Below are 16643 nucleotides of genomic sequence, written 5' to 3'. Positions count from 1 at the left end.
GCTTCATCAGTGTAGGGTTTCTTTGAGGGCCCTGTCAGGGCTGGGGGTGGGGGTGCGGGGGTGTTCAGAGGGGAGAGGGACCGCACTCTGAAGCTGGAAGCCTCGTGGGCAGCCTGCTCAGACAGGTTTTCCCGGGAGCAGGTGAGCAGGAGGGCTGTGGGCGGCTGCATTCTAGGGGGAGCACCTGGGCACCTAGGCTGGCATTGGGCCCCTGAGGTGGGGGTGGGGAGGTACGCTTTCCCTCTGCTCCCCAGAGCCCGTCACTGCAGGAATGATGGTGCTTGAGGCAGGGAGCTGGAAGCTGGGAAATGACTCCAGACAGGATGGACTTGAAAGCCCCAGGGCTTTGGGCCAGGGTCTCATCTGCCCAAAGCTGTGAAAGTAAAGGGTGAGCAGTCAGGTGCTGCTAGAGCAAAGGCGTGGGGACTGAACCCAGACTGTGGTGCAGGAAAGTGAGAAGCTTCTTAAAGGTCCTTCCTGCCCACAATCCTTGGGCCTCGGGTGAGTGAAGGGGGTCCATGGGTTTGGGACTGGCCTTCGAGGATGCATGGAAGGCAGGGTTGGGGCATAGAGGGGTGAGTCTGGGCCTCATTGGGCCCTGAGTTACAGCTTGGGGTGGTCTGGAACCCATTTGCCTTGGACTTGATCTCACGCCACTGAGTCCTTGGGGGCCTGGGAGGGGCACACCAGAACAGGCTCTGAGTGGGAAAGATGGACTCCTGCCCTGGCCCTGATCTCCCTTCCGCTGTGTCCACCTACTATCCTTCTGGCCTCTCCATCCCTCCAGATGGCCCCTCCTCTGTTCCATACCATTGTCTGAGTCCCCAGCAGGTTAACCCTAACTCCTCTTCCTTGACAAGGAGTCTCCCTGACTCCTATGCATCTGGCAGAACCCTGGCTCTGAGGCTGTCTCCTCTGTAAAGCCTTGATGCCCCCCACATCAAAGGAGGCAGTCTTGTTCCTCCCAGCCTTTTCTTTAGGGCAACTCTTTGCCCCAGCCCATATGGTAGGACAATTGTGAGCCCCAGGTAGACTGTAAACCACATCTGCCCTCAAAAATCCCCCAGGCTGGAGAAAAATACAGCTGATACAGACATTCCCAGCCTCCTGCATTCAGGGCATGGCCAAAGGAAGGGACAGGGCTTAGGGGGGCCCAGGAGGTGAGTCTGAAAGGCATCCTGGAGTGGGGATGGGGCAGAAGTTATGAGAACGGGGGCTTTGTGGAATGCATAGGAGTTCCACACATCCAAGAGACAGGGCAGAAATTATACGTGCAAAACTTTGGAAGTAAGAGAGAGCATGAGGCTTCAGGGGACTGTGAGGAGGGCAGAGGATGTGGGGCTGGGGCTCTAGATTAGGGGGGTGGGCTGAGATGGAGGATTGTTCCGTTCCCACTTCCTCTGCCCTGAGATAAAAGGACAGTGCTCCTTCTGGTAAACAGCCAGGGCAGGGGTCAGATAAACACACTTGACTTGAGATTAGCAAGTGCCTGGGTCACAGCAGGACTCTGCAAGGCAGGGGGCGAAAATGCTCATTTTATAGGCTGGGAAACTGAGGCCTGGAGGGCAGGAAGGCTGGATCCAAGGCCACATACAGGTGGGATCTGACCATGAGTTCTGCGCTTCCCCCACCTCCCAGGCTGTAGGCTGGAGGTCTCTTGGTCTCTGCCCCGGCCCTGGTCAAGGGCACATGGGAGTCGTGAGAAGTGTTGAGATGGTCTGTGGGGTGGAGGTGGAGGGCAGCAGATGGTGGAAACAGAGGTCAGGCTCAGGACTGGCTTCCCGGGGCTATGGTTTCCGCTGGGAGTCAGGGAGCATCTATTCTTAGTCTCACACTCAGCCAAGGGCAGGAAGAGGCTGAGGTGGGGGTTGGGGGCAATTGAAGGACGCTGGGTGGACACTGGGCAGGGGCTGGGTCCTGGGGCAGCTGGGTGCTGTGGTGCCTCCAGTCTGCCTAATGGGTCTTCCTTACACCCAGCTTGTGTCCCACCCAGCTCACTTACCCTCTATGCCTCCCCAGTGCCCTAGAGCCCAGTACCTGGACTTGCATTCAGCCATGCCCTGGAAGCCTTGCAGAAGGAAATGGCAACCCACTCCAATATCCTGGCCTGGAGAATCCCCACAGACAGAAGAGCCTGGTGGGCTACAGTCCATGGGGTCACAGAGTAGGACACGACTGAGTGAATTTCAGTTCACTTCACTGCCCTGGAAGTACCTGTTGTCTTTTCCTCTGCAAGGCAGGTCCAACTTCCTTCTCTGTCCGGCAGCCCTGTCTTCCCAGGCCTGGCATGGCCCTTTCCCAGGGAACCTTCAGAACCCCTTCTGGGACCCCTAGACCTTGTGCCTCCCCTGCCCTAGCCTGACCCCTTGCCTGGAGCAGCTCTCCTCCCTCTGGACTGGGGGCTCCTGCTAAACACGTGCCCAGCAATTCGGGGACATGGCTGCCTTGTTCCCCTCCCCCAGAGCCACTGCCTCCCTTGGGGGTGTACAGGCCACCTGGATTGCAGAAGTGAAGTGAGGAGGGACTGAGAAGCTGGGGCTGGTAGGACTCCTCTTGGGGCAGGTAGGGAACCTGAGGCTGGAAATGGGAGGTTGGAGAAGGCTGGGTTCTAACTCTGACTGCTGGTTTCTAGGCTTGAAAACGTGGGCCTCTGTGAGTCTGTTCCCCAAGTGGATGTAAATGCTGTCATGTACGGCTGGCGTGAGGTCTGCGTAATGGCTGCTAAAGGCCAGATCATTGCAGCCACACACAGCCTGCATGCTGAGGGCAGAACAGGCCCCACCCATCTGGTGAGCAAGCTCTGCCCCAGACTCGACCTTGCTCCAGGGCCTGTCCTGCTCCTGAGGGTGGAGCAGGCCCGGGATCAACTGGAAGCCAGAGGATGCTGATTGCTCTGACAATCAGCCATTGATTAGTGATGTCCATGGAGGGTCCCAAAGGGGATGGATGGGGTCTTCATGCTGCTGTAAAAGATACTCTTCCACCTGGACCAGGCTGGCTGGGTGGACCAGGGCCTGCAAGTGGGGAGTGGGCGCCCCTTGACTACATGCACTTCACCCCCGAGTCCCCAGGCCCTGCTATCTAGAACATGTCCGCTGATGGGAACATGTGGGGTGGGGCACATCAGCGGAGGCCAGAGCTGAACCAGAGGCTCCGGGACACAGTTAAGTCAGGGCTGGGAGACGACTGGGGGACCTGGGGCTGTCAGTCTCAGTGCTGGGGACCTAGGAGCAGATCACTCTCTGAGGGTGGCCATCCTGGGCACGGTGGGGTGTGGAGCACCCCCGCCCTGATGTCAGGAGTCCCCCAGGTCCTGACAACCACAGTTGTCCCTAGGCACTGCTGAGCATCGTCTCCTGGGTTAGGTGAGCAGCTAAGCACCCCCTGGAGTGTTTAGGAATGCGCCCTCCTTCTGGGGGGTGAGGGTGGGGGCCAAAGATGGAGGAAACCCTCAGATGACAAGGAGCTCCCTCGGGAACCATTACCAACTATTTTTAGGGGCTGTACTTGTTTTCTAAAGGTCTTGGTTATTTGGTGTCTTAGTTCTGACAGATGTGCTGTGGTTACACAAGATGTTAGCAATGTGGACAGCTGGGTGTGGATATGGGCGTTGAGGGCGGGAACGTGAGACAACCTCTGTGGCATTTCTGACAATCTAAAATTATTCTAAAATAAAATGTTTATTAAAAAACATGCACTCTCACAAGTAGACCAATTAAAGGAAAATAAACAAGATTTTTCTCCCCCCACCTAAAAATATCTTTGTAGAGAAACAACCTGAAATGTACATATTTCCAGATGAAATAAGGTGTCTGGACCACGCTGTCTGAGGAGTGGAGGCAGCCCTTCAGGCTTCTTCCCACTTGAGGCTGGAAATGTCTCCGTAAGAAATTGTTAAAAAGCAGTCTGTTTCTGGGGCGGGGCAGGGACAGCGGCTGGCCTGGGGCCCCGCTGGCAGTCTGTGACCTGGTGATTGTACCTGTCAGACTCTCCACTGTCCCCATTCAAGACTCGGCGACAAGGAGGGTGGCTCTGGGTGGCAGCCTTAAGGGACCAGAGAATGCCCAGGCCAGATGGGGCCCCCGGAGCGGCAGCTATGGAAGGATATTGCTCCCAGACTTGATAGTGGGCAGTAACAGGACCTCCGTGCCCATGGGGAGGAGACTGACCCCCAGCCAGCACAGGGGGTGAGCTGGGGGACCTGAGAGCTCAGACATCCCCAGATGGCCTCTTGGGGAGCATGCACTCAAGGCCCTGGAGCCTGGGACCCACTGGTCCCACACCCACCCGTCAGCGACCTGGGCCGGTGAGTGCCCTGCCAGCCCTGAGGCCCTGACTTCAGATGGCCGACATGGGGCCTGTCTCGCTTGGGGCTTAGCGTCACCCCAGGGACCGAGGTCTGGCAACACCTGCTGGGTCCCCTGGGCTCTGAAAACCCCCTAGCAGCCCCTCCAGTGTGTCAGTGCCACAGGCCCACCTGTCTGTGCATCCCCTCAGTGTTCCCAGGTAGGCTCCGCAGGGAAGTGGGACCTGTTCATTCAGGGAAGGGGGGGGCGCCCTGCGAAGACCAGGCCCCGCCAGGGGAGGCTGCCGGCTCTGCACAAGCCCTCTCTGGGTCGTGGGGCTCCAGGAGGGGGCCCGGCCATCACCGCCGGTAGCGGTAGCGTTTGAAGTGGAACCAGAGCTGGAAGATGCCGTTGGCGAACTGGCAGCGGAAGCCGTGGCGGTGCGAATACTCCCACTCGCGGTTGACGATCTTGAAGGCGATGTCCTCGTAGGGCGGCCCGGCATGGAAGCGGAGCGTAGCGAAGTCCTTGTTGTCGGCGCAGGCCTCCAGGAAGTACTCGGGCGTGGAGCGCTTGTCGATGAGATCAGGGTAGAAGATGTTGAACTTGTAGCCCTGCACGATCTTGGGTGGTGGGTTGTCGAAGTCGTAGTGCGTCTGGTTGTACTTGTTCCACTCGAAGCCGGTGTGCACGCGGTTGAAGAAGCGCGGCTTGCGCGGCCGGTACTTGTCTGCCCACAGGTAGGCCTTGCCAGTCAGCGGCATCTCCACGCTGAACTGGGCCTCGTCCTGGCCCATGCCCTCCTTGGCTCGCCGGAAGAAGATGTCCTCTGCACTCTCGCTGGCGTCGCCTGCAGGGGGTGAGGTGGGGGCCGCGTTACCTGGGACCCCGGACACCCTCCTCCGGTCCCCCTGCCTGTCACACTCCCCACTCCCAGCCTGCCTGCCCTGCGCCCCGTCTTCCAAGGTAGGCAACAAACACCACGTGTCCCCTGCCTGGTTGCCTTAAGGGCCTGGTAGTTAAAAGGCCCGCATGGGGACCTTGGATCCAGTCTCCTCGAGGCAGTTTCTCCTCTGTACCAGGTATGATGACTGTCCTAGGAGGCCCAGGCCCTGGCCCACGGCCATGTAAGGAGCTCAGAGCAGAGCCGGGCACTGGAGGTAAACACTACCGTCCCTGTGTCCTTTGGACAAATGAGGGACCAAGTGAACAAAGGGACACTCAGGAGAGCTGGAGGAGGAGGATCCAAGTGGGTTCAAGGACAACGCCTCCTTCTCTGCCAGGAAGCTCTGGCCTTGCCCACCCCATAAACAGGGAAGCCCCACTTCTTGCCCCACCCCCACTGCACACCTGTGACCTGAAGCTGCTGCCTCGACAGCTGCAGGCGCTGCAGGTCCTCGTCCGGCTCCAGCACGTGGGCATCCAGTGGCAGCTCATGCGCCGTGAGCAGCCGAGGGCTGTACTTGCCGGCGTCGTAGTCGTCCAGGCTCTGCTGGATCAGGTCCTCCTCCATAAGCACCGCCTCCCCGTCCCCCTCGCCCTCCACTGGAGTGGCCCCTTCAGCTTCCGGCTCCTCGGGGCCGCCCTCTGAGGGCCCAGGTGGAGTGGGGGCTGGGTCCTCAGGCTCCAGGCTGCAGAGAGGGCTGGGCTGAGCAGGGCCGGCGGCGGGAGAGGGTCTTGGGGAGTGGGGACAGATAGGCCAGGACTTACCTGTGGCCGGGAGATGGCGGCTCCTGCTTGAGGATGGGGAATAGCGGCTCACTCTCCACGCCCTGCTCCTGCTTCAGCTTGTACAGCTTCTGCCGCAGCACATCCTGGTGCCGCTCCCGGAGCCTGGAGGGCAGGCCAGGCAGTCATCCGGAAGCCCTATGGGGAAGGCCCCTACCCAAGATTTCTCATGACCCCCAATTTGCAGCAAGGACCAGGTTGAGGGCAACAAGGGGCTGCAGCACAGACACCGGGAGGGCGCAGGTCCCTGCCCTGGGCTGGAAAAGGACCACAGACTGGTGAGGAAGAGGATAAATTTAGAAGTGACTGCATTCTGTGGCAGACAGGAACTGTGTTTACATGATGGTCCCAAGCATGCAGAAAATTCAAACACTGGGAGCGTGGAGCCTGGGGATGGGGGAGGCAGTGGCCTCTGGGGCTTCCCGTGATATCTACTGACCCAGAAAAACAAAGATCAAGTGCTCAGTGGAGGCTGGAAGGACGGTGGAAAGGTGGCTGGGAGCTGGTGGGGGGGCTCCCAGGGAGGCCCCACTCGCTTACCTGGCACGTGCCATGTGGGCCCGCAGCTGTTGCAGCAGGCTCTCCCAGTAGCCCATGTCCAGGTTGGGGCCCCCAGCCCGGATCTTGCCCTCGATGCCTTGGAAAATGACCTGCAGCTGGCTGTATGTCTTCCCCTTGAAGACTGACTGCACGTCGGAACTGACTGAGGCGTTGACCCCCTCTCGCCGCTCACCTGCAGTGGGACGGGGGTGGCTCGGGTAAGGGCTGGGCCCAGGCCCTAACCCCTCAAATTTGAGAGGCCCCAGATAGCGAGGCAAAGGCTGACTGACCCCTGTCCCTCACACTGGCTGGCTTCCTTGTGTGGCTCATCAGACAGCGAGCTGTGTACCCTCCCGCCCAGCCCCAGGGCCTCTGCACATGCCATGCGAACTTCCCACCAGCAGTAAGTTCTTCCCCATGAAGCTGGCCTCCTAGATCCCAGCCATCCTCAGTCCTGAGACGATGTCCCGTCTGCTGAGAGGCCTTCCACAGTCACCAGCCTACTCCCTTGGCCTAAGGGCCTAACTCTCAGTTTCCCAGGGGCGGGGACCTCCAGCTGCTGTTTGCTTAGCACTGTGCTGGGGTGGGTGAATGGAGGGCAGGCAACCAGCTCGTGTTCCCTGCTCAAAAGCTGGCTTCTCCAACCCCTGCCAGTGGACAGAGGGTCAGTTAATCAGACAGGGTCAAGAAGAACCCGAGTCCCTTCAGCCAACCAACGTGGGACTCTGCAACCAGCAGTTGGGCTCCCAAGCAGCACTGGCTTCAGTGGGACCTGTAGGACCCGCAGCCTGGCTGTGGTCTCTCACAGGTGCAAACATATCATGGGACCAAAACTGAATCTGGCAGCAGCCTTCACACCCAGCCAGGCAGGACTGTGTCCTACACTGACTCAGACATAAGCCATGGGCTTATGTCTCAACATCTGCTTGTTTAGACACATGGAGCCACCAGTGAAAGCCACACCATAGAAGCCACAGGCTTAAGCCACTGTCTAAAGGACCTAAGGGGGCTTTAACAGGGTGGGGAACTGGGGAGGCCACACAAGTCCGAGGACCCACTTTCTCCTGCACACCCTACTGTATAGTGAGGATTCCCCAGCTACAAAGAGAGAAGGGGAGGTGATGGGAGGGGAAAAGAAAAAAAAACAAAGGCGGGCTTTCCTAAAGATCTAGGGATTAAGACTGCTTCCACTACAGTGGGTACAAGTTCAATCCCCAGGTGGGCAAGTTCCATATGCAGTGCGCCCGGGGGTGGGGCAACAGGAAAGAGGAAAGAGAAGGAAAAGAAGGAAGGAAAGGAAAGGGCCGGTCTAACTGGAAAGGGGGAAGACTGCCATCCTCAGGGCTCTGGGAACAGGGGGGTCACACCTCTCAGCTCCCCTCCTCTCTCGGAAATCAGGCCCAAAGCAAACAAACACACTTGCTCTTTGAGGACACCTGGAGCCACCTGGGGCCCCAACCACAACACGCAGGGGGAAAGGGGACAGAGGGGCCACTGATGTGGTGGGGATGGGGGAGGGGCCATGGGCCAGGCACTCGGGGAGCTCTGGAAACGGGGCTGGGGTATGGGACTGGGGACAGACACTTGGCATAATGTCCCTTCACTTTCCTGCAGCCTTGGGGAGGGCTGTGCTTCAGAAGGAAAACTCCCAGAGCCGAGCTCCAGCCCCAGCCCTGCAAATACCAGCGAGGGGAGAGGAAATGCTTCCTGACATGAAGCATGGGGCAATTTCCTGCCCCACTCCAGAAGTTACTGGAGGGTGTGGGGCCAAGATGCAAAAAAAAGCCGTGGGGTCCCAGAAAGCAGGGCTCCACTGCTGGTGCGAAGGCAGGAAGCCCCAGAAGGGTGGTGGCGGACAACCCCATCCTCAAGGGAACAGGGAGGAAGGGCCCAGGGAGGGGGCAGTGGGCCAGATGGGAGCCTCCAGGTGTCTGCCCCCGTGGGGAGTGAAGCGGAAGGTGGGGTCATCGGTGAAAAATCCCCCATGACTTCCACAGTCCTGAGCTGAGGCGTCAACTCCATAAAGGTGGATGCTGTTTTGAATGTTTTGACCGTGTGCTTACTTCTCTTCTGGCAGCCCTCCGGGAGGTTGTCCCCTGCACACAGGAAGGACACCCAGGCTCTGGGGAGGCTGCTGACCACCCCTGGTGGCTGAGCTACTCGCTTGCTGGCCTGGGTGTGCCCCCAGAGCCATGCCCCAGGCTGTCATCCAGTCCAAGGGCCTTGCGGCACCTCTCAACCAGCACCTCTGCCAACCAAGCAGGTGTTTCTGGACGTTTCTCTGTTGTTTCGGGGTTTTTCTGGTCGTACCGTGAGGGTTGTGCAAGCTTAGTTTCCCGACCAGGGACAGAACCCGGGGCCTAACTGCTGTGCAGCCGTGGAAGTCCTCTGGACACGCACTGCTGATGGCAGAGCCCCTTCCTTTCTCTGGGACTCACTACAGGATGCGCCCTCAGAGGAGGGCTGAGAGAAATACAACTCCACTTTTGAAGATAAAGGATGCTCCTCCTCTTCCTAAGAGGAAGGAAACGGCCCCGACCACCCCGTCTGAGCAGCATGTACACAGGCTCAGGGGACAGAGGGCGCCTGTTCTTCAGCCGCCGTGGGTGGGCAGCGAGATACGGGGCTGAGAGCTTAGCGACACAGGCTCAAGGCCCCCAGGAGCTGGATGCCGTTAAAGCCAGTGGCTTCAAGGGGCAGGGGGAGCGGGGCTCCTGTGATTGCTGACAAGCTTTTATAACACTGGCTCTCAACCAGAGTTGAATCTGCTTCCTCTCAGGGGACACTGGGCCATATAGGGAACATCTGTGATTGTCACAACTGGGAGCTCTTGGCAGTGAGTGGGTGGGGGCAGGGAGGCTGTCCACACCCCACAGGGCCCAGGACAGGCCCACAGAAAATGGTCTGGGCCCAGATGTCAGCAGTGCTGTGGGGGGAGACACTGCTTTAGAGCTTGTCCTCTTTGCAATTATACGCATGTAATCATTTTGAAGAGAAGAAAAGCAATTAAAAAGGAACACAGATTTCCTTAGTGGTCCAGTGGTTAAGACTTGGAGCTTCCACTGCAAGGGGCATGAGTTTGATCCCTGGTCAGGGAACTAAGACCTCACAAAACACATGGCGTGGCCAGAAAAACACCCAAAACAAGAAAAAAGCTCTCCATACAGCACAGGTTCCTACCAAGTGGAGCTAGGTCCTGTTCTCACTCAAACAGATTGAGCCTCCAGTGAAAACTTAACACCCAAACAGAAGAGTCCCACTGGTGTTGATACCACAGAACCCAAGAGCTAGGTGATTACTTAAAGGAAGCCCTTGGCACTACTGGGTGAGACTCCCCCACCAGCAGAAGAGCCCCTTGCTTAGCACCAGCCGCTCCTGATGGCTTGCAGAGAGGCCTGATGAGGCTGTGGCTACCCCAGGGGGGAGGCAGAGACTTGCAGAGAATCGGGTCTTCTGTGGAGCCACCTGACCTGCTCCTACCAGACCCAGAGGCGCGACACTGCTGGCCTGGCCCACATTACCTGGCCCCTTCCCTGAGGCCTCTAGCTTTCGGAGTTTGGAGATCTCGTCCTCTGTAATGATCGTCATGTCCCTCCAGAAGTCTGCATTCTTGCCCTGCTCGAGTTCCATGTAGACCTGGAGAAGGGGGCACAGACGGTGTGAGGGCACGGCTGGGGCCGGGAGGTGGTGGTGGGGGGGCACACCGCAGGGCGCACCTGGATGTCCTCTAGCAAGTCCTCCATGTCAGCCACGGTGAGGCCGTTGAGGAAGGTATAGGGCTCGTGCATCTCCACGGCCAGGTCGTCGTCCTCGGCGCTGATGTACTTGGCCAGCAGGTCGATGGGCTTGGCCCGTCCGTCCCGGATGCGGATCTTGGACCTGCCAGGGAGCAGAGGGCAGAGTCAGAGCCAGGGGCACGTCCTCCCTCCCGGACTGGGAGCCAGGAGAGAAGCCCAGCCCGCTGTGGGTGGCAGTCAGGGAAGGCTTTGAGGAGGCATCAGGCAGAGAAGCAAGAAAAGTTGGAAGGGACAGGCCCTGAAAGAGGCAGAGACAGGAGCAAGGTGGGGTCTGAAGAACAATGGGTGGGCCACGAGAGAGGGGCAGAGAGGACAGCCCGTGTGAAAGATATAAAGCCTCAGTGCTGTGCATGGGGACGGGCATCAGAGGCTAACCCTGTTCCAACCCCAGAGAGCCCTGTGACCAGGCAGGTTTGAGTCCCTGGGGACTGTGGGTAGCCAGGTGAATAGGGGCCAGGCCTGAGGCTTGCACAGCCCACATGACCTTGGATAACTCTTGACACCTCAGGAGACTTGCTTTCCTTGTTTGTAGATGAAACTGATGAGCAAAACGCCTCAAAGGCTGGGGACAGCCAGGGCCTAGCCAGTCACGGCTGGTTGGTACCCTCTACTCAGCAATGATGAAGGAAGCAGACAGAAAGTGAGTCAGGAGGGGCCCTGAAGGGGTGCGGGGTGCAAGCCTGAGGGCCAAGGGGGCAGGGTGGGGAGCAAGGGTGGGTTCCACCCCCTTAGGTCCAGGAAGAGGGGGCATTTAGGAGGAGGAGGGGCATGTCCAGGAGCAGGAGGAGGGGCGAGCCCAGGAGCAGGAGGAGGAAGAGGAGGAAAGGCGGGTTTAGTAGGAGGAGGGGCGGGCCCAGGAAGAGGAGGGGCTGGGGAGCCCAAGCACCGAAGCTTGGCCTGCTGCAGGTGAAAGTTGTCCTCCTGCTCCTCCCAGGTCTTGAAGTGCTCCGCCTCCTTCTCTCGCTGCAGCATCTCCAGCTCCTGCTCCCGCATGGCCTTCTCTCGCTCCCGCTCCAGCCGCAGCTGCTTCACCTGAGGACAGAGAATGAGGGGGGGACAGCAGACGACGGGGTCTCGTGGGGTCTGCCCTTATCCTCTCAGCCTGTGGGGTTCCCCAAGGTTTTGGGGGGTACTGTTCCTGGAGCCTGGCCCCAGGAATCCATCCAGGGCTGCCTGAAGCTCTGGACAGACCCTGGGGCCGAAGGGAACCTTCTTTCTACTAGAGACACAGTAGCTTTAGTGCCCAGGGCTGCTCTGGCCACCCAGCAGGGAGGGCCTTAGAATAAATCCTGGAGGCCAGCAAAGCTGAGGTACTGTCACTGCCTGAGCCTCTGGATCCAGCCATGCCTGAGGCCAATCTCCCCCGAACTTTCCACGAAAGCCAATCAGGTCCCCCTGGACTTAAGCCAGGGTGAGCCAGACTCACTTTCTGTCTGCTTCCCGTGGATCCCTCAGGAGGGAAGCAGGGAACCCCAGGGCGCCCCCACCTTTTGCAGCTCCAGACGGTTGTCTTCCTGGATCCTTTTGTTCCGCTCCTTCAGCTCCTTCTCCTCCAGGTGGCTGATCCCCTTCTTCTCTAGGGCCTGGAAGGGCCAACCACACGCCCGCTGAGACAGATGCCTCCTCCCACCACCCTCCCTGGGAACACCCAGCACAGCCTCCCACACTTCATAACTGCTCTACCAGGCGGGGACCCATCAGGCTGAAGCACCTGCTCTGCTGATGAGGGGTGTGAGGCTGAGGGAATCGGCTGCCTGCAGGAACAGCTGCCTGCAGAATTGGCTCAGTCCACTCCAGCATCGTGGAGCTCTGTCTGCCCCGACCATGGAATCCCACCCTACATGTGATGCTGAAACCCTGTTCTCCCATTCTGCTTGAGGTTAGGCTGGTTCTGCGGGTGGAGGGCCTGTAATTTTACACCACAGGAGAGCGTCATCAGAGGAGAAGCTGGTGGAAGCTGGTGTGTGTGCTCGTGCGGGCACACAATGTCAGTGGCAGGTACAACCTGGGCACATGCACTGGGAATGCTAAACAACGTCTTTGGAAATAAGCTGTAACCAGCGTATGAAGCAAAAAGGCAGAAAGGACTGGCAAGCAGCATGAGCAGGACTAAGGGCCCAGCCTGGCTGCCCGAGGCTCACCTTGTTCCAGATGAAGGTGCCCAGCAGATTGTTGTCACCAAAGGGGTTGTCGGTGTTGGTATAACCCATGTACTCCTCGCCCCAGCCCATCTTCTCCCGTTTCTTCCGCTCCTTGGCCTCCTTCTTGGCCAGCCGACGTGCCCGCTTCTCCTCGGGAGTCTCGAAGGCCTTCATCAGCTCCTCCTGCTGCTTCCGTTCTTCGCGCAGCCGCAGGCGTTCCTGCAGGCTCTGTTGCTGGCTCAGGGCTGCCGCCGCTGCCTCCCGGGGACTCTGTGAGTGCTCCCTGGATGCGGAGCTGGACGCCGAGGAGCCTGGGGACCAGGAACGTGTCCGTTGCCGCCGCTGCCGGCGAGGCCATTGGCCCCGCTGCTGCTGCTGCTGCTCATCACTCGAGTCAGACTGAGAGGAGCGGTTCTGGGCGCGCCGGTGGGCAGGAGGGGGGCTCCGGCTCTGCCTGCCTCGCCGTGGCCGCTCCTCTTCTGAATCTGACCTGTGGAGGGAACCCGAGAAGCTCTGCTTGCCGCCAGCTGGCCAGTCACCTGTCCCACTGCCACTGACTGGGCAGGCACGTGCTGGGGGCCAGGAGCTGGTCTAGGTTCTGGGAACATGGCAGTGACCCAAACACTGATGCTCCCTGCTTTTGTGGGGCTCACATCAACAAGTATGACACTAGATGGGACCATGAGCCACTAGGATAGAGACAGTGCATTAGGGCATGCAGAGGTCAGAGAGGAGCTCGCTAAGAAGGTGACACTGGAGGAAGTGTGGGGGAGCTACGGGGAGATATGGAGAGAGTGATGGGGCAAAGGGCACAGCAGGAGCAAAGGCCCTTGGGCAGGAACTCATCTGGCATATTTAAACAGCAGCAGGTAGGTCTGTGTGACTGGAACAGAGTGAGTGAGGGGGAGAATGGGAGGAAGGGCAGGAGGGCAGGTGGCCTGGGCCAGATGGTGAGGGAACTATAAGCTCTGTCCAAGGTGTCCAGGGGGGCTTTCCTGGTAGCCCAGTTGTAAAGAATTTGCCTGCAATGCAGGAGACATGGGTTTGATCCCTGGGTTGGGAAGATCCCCTGGAGAAGGAAATGGCAACCTACTCCAGTATTCGTGCCTAGAAAATTCAATGGACAGAGGAACCTGGTGGGCTACAGTCCATGGGATTGCAAAAAGAGTCAGACAGAAACTAGCAACTAAACAATAATAACAAGGTGTCCAGGGAGGGCAATGGCAACCCACTCTGGTGCTCTTGCCTGGAAAATCCCATGGCTGGAGGAGCCTTGTAAGCTGTAGTCCAAGGGGTCGCTAAGAGTTGGACACGACTGAGCAACTTCACTTTCACTTTTCACTTTCATGCATTGGAGCAGGAAATGGCAACCCACTCCAGTGTTCTTGCCTGGAGAATCCCAGGGACAGGGGAGCCTGGTGGGCTTCCGTCTATGGGGCTGCACAGAGTCGGATACAACTGAAGTGACTTAGCAGCAGCAGGGAGGGCTTACAGAAAGAAGGTGGTGTTTACCAGCTCTATAGGACAGGCAGGAGTTAAGACTGGCGGGAATACAGAGCCTTGATGGGGCAGGTGAGGCGGGCAGGCAAAGTACGAACCCTGGGGATAGATTCTTTAATGTTGGGGGCCTTTGAGCAACTAAACCTGTCTTTATTTTATCCGATGCTCCACCCATTAAGCTCAACCGACAAAAAATTTACACCTTGAAAACCAATTATTTGGCATTGAACAAAAACTACAAATTTGGTCAAATCTTCATAAATGACATTGATTTTCACGACCTATCTAGAGTGGCTGATTCTTGTGAATAACTAAAATCTTAGAAATCAATAGGTGACAATAACAATTTCTTGCTACCCACAAACCACTACTAAAACATCAACATTAAACGTTAAACCAGAGTCAGCAAACTTTTTCTGTGAAGGACCAGATGGTCTATGGCACAGTAACTCAACTCTGCTATCACAGGGCAAAAGTGGCCCGTGAACAGCACATGAACTAACGGGCATAAGTTTGTTCAATAAAATTTTATTTCTAGACACCGAAACTTGAATTTCATGTAATTTTAATGTGTCATGAAGTACAACTCTTTTGTCTTTCCCATCCCACCCCCGCCTCTTGACATTTAAACATGTAAAAGCTATTCTTGGTCCACAGGCTGTAGTTTACCAAATCCTGGTTTAAACCATCTCTTTACTATTTTCACTCCTTTTATCTTCCTGGAATTCCTGGGTGACAGTGATCTTATGAGACTCAAAAGGAAAAGCCACCTTCTCAAACCTAGAGGGTGATCAGTGGATGACAGCCACCCTGGCTATGGTGTGGAGAACAGGCTGGAGGGATGGGAGACAGTGCATGCTTCCAGAGCCCCTGTGGAGATCCTGAGAGCACAGATGACAGAACTTGAATGAAAGTGGGGCAGGGACTGTCAGTTACAAGCTGAGCCAGCAGTAGAACCCAGTTCTGAGAGTCAACCCCTATTTCCATGCTGATTCCCTTGTGTTGGAACAGACTCAAGCAGACTCAAGCCAAGTCTGGTCAGGTGCCCCATCTCCAGAAGAAAAGGGCTGTGGGCAGATGGGAAGCTGAGCAACAAGTCCGAGGGCTCAACTGAGTTCTGCCACCTGTCATCAACCGTTCTTCTCTCTCACACCCCAGGAACAAGTGTTATCACTTTTACTTCGGAAATCCCTCTCCAATCTACCCACTTTCTCACTGTACCTTCCCACAGCCTCCCCTCGAGAAATTCATCATCTGTTGCCTGGACAACTGTTACTACGTTCCTGCTCCTTGGTGTCACTTCTGCAGTCCCGCTGAGCCCCTTCTCCAGGCGAAAACCAGTGGGAATTGTGCAAGGTAATCCAGACATCACTTCTTGATTTGAAATCCTCCACAGCTCCCTACTCCCCTCTAAATAACCCTCAAATGCTTCAAGTGTACACAAGCCTGCACGATCTGGTCTCCAGCTTCCTCTCCGACCTCATCGATTCCCCAACGCCTAGCTCGCGAAGCCTCTCGCTTTCCTATCCCTGCCTGATTAATTCCGACGTGCTCAGACTTCCCCTTTTTCAGGAAGCCCTCCCTGACTAGCTCGAGGGGCTTTCAGCTCCCCAAAGGCTGGAGCTGGACCTCCAGCGCGGCTCACACAGCGACCCTACCTGCGCTCCCGACTCCTCCGCCTCCGTCTGCGTCGCCCCTCGTCGTCTCGGCGACGCCGGTTTCGCCGCCCATGGCTTCCGCTCCGACTTCGGCTCCGATTCCCGCTCCGGCTCCGTTGCCTTCGACCCCTGCGACCAGCCGACCGCGAGCGCGAGCGTGTATCCCGACCCATCGGCTGGGACGGCGGCGACGGCGCTGACACAAATACCCGGGGCCTGTGCCGGGGGCCTTCCTCGCTTGTGGCGCGTGCCTGGTTGCCCCACCCACGCCTGAGCAGGGAGGTTGGAACCCATCCTGTCGCCCCATGCCGCGGGGACTTCCATCCTCCTTAACCTCTCCACTATCCTCAATGTGGCCTAAGTGATGGACTCCGGCCGGACTGTCGCCGCCAGAATTTGGGATTCGCTCTTCAGGCAATACTAGGGGCAGGCCCAGGTGGGTCCTAGCACCTTAGCGAATCAGAGGGGTAGTGGGCGGAGCAAATGCGAACGGGACCTGTAAGGGGCGGGGCCTGGGGAGGCGGGACCAAGAAGCCTGCCCAGAGAGGAAGAGGAGCGGGCATGGGAGGGGCCTAGGAGGCGTGGTCAAGAGAAGGCGGGGTCTCTGGGGCGTGGGCAAGGAGACGTGTTTTGGGGGCGAACTCTCGCTGGTCTTGAGGCCGGGAAGCCCCCAGACTGTAGGTTTAAATCCCGGCTGCTCCAGTCCAGGGGTGAGTGCTGGGATGGAGACCGAGAAGTCTTAGATGATGGGCTGACCTTCTGTGAGAGTCCTCATAATGCTACACCACTGCCAATACCTGTGTTTCTTGGATTAAGCTTTGAAAAAACACTTCCATAACGTCTTAAGTTCCTCATTAACTCACTTTATAGACTGGCAAATTGAGGCTAAGAAAGGGAAAGTCACTCCAAAACCCCGCCCCCAATGAGCCAGTGTGGAGCTCATTGGTGGCCCATCCGCCTTTGTCCTGTGGGTGCTGGTAAACTGTGGCAGGG

At 57.8% G+C, this 16643-nt stretch overlaps 1 protein-coding gene across 1 annotated transcript; it reads right to left on the bottom strand.

Annotated features, from left to right (window-relative positions):
• Nucleotides 1-3661: 3661 nt before the first annotated feature.
• On the bottom strand, nt 3662-15848 carry CACTIN (cactin, spliceosome C complex subunit). The gene is made up of 10 exons (XM_027969881.2): nt 15651-15848; nt 12493-12982; nt 11839-11934; nt 11238-11383; nt 10271-10433; nt 10076-10190; nt 6555-6747; nt 5997-6119; nt 5637-5917; nt 3662-5136 (listed from the first exon to the last, which is right to left on the bottom strand). Exons 1-10 carry the CDS (start codon nt 15821-15823, stop codon nt 4646-4648), a joined length of 2271 nt encoding a protein of 756 aa, XP_027825682.1. The 5' UTR covers nt 15824-15848; the 3' UTR covers nt 3662-4645.
• Between the last annotated feature and the right edge of the window lie 795 nt (nt 15849-16643).

The sequence above is a fragment of the Ovis aries genome, chromosome 5 (assembly GCF_016772045.2).
Source record: "Ovis aries strain OAR_USU_Benz2616 breed Rambouillet chromosome 5, ARS-UI_Ramb_v3.0, whole genome shotgun sequence".
Taxonomy (NCBI): domain Eukaryota; kingdom Metazoa; phylum Chordata; class Mammalia; order Artiodactyla; family Bovidae; genus Ovis; species Ovis aries.
Note: the sequence above shows the minus strand (reverse complement) of the source record. Positions and strands in the feature narration are given on the sequence as shown.

Bases quoted from the DNA above. Each gene is read 5' to 3' on its own strand.
- CACTIN (XM_027969881.2), bottom strand. From the start codon at position 15,823: ATGGGTCGGGATACACGCTCGCGCTCGCGGTCGGCTGGTCGCAGGGGT. The intron at 6,748-10,075 runs GTAATGTGGGCC...GTCCCACTGCAG, and splicing joins GGCCTCAGGGAAGGGGCCAG to GTGAGCGGCGAGAGGGGGTC. The intron at 5,918-5,996 runs GTAAGTCCTGGC...CCCTCTCTGCAG, and splicing joins CCGCCATCTCCCGGCCACAG to CCTGGAGCCTGAGGACCCAG.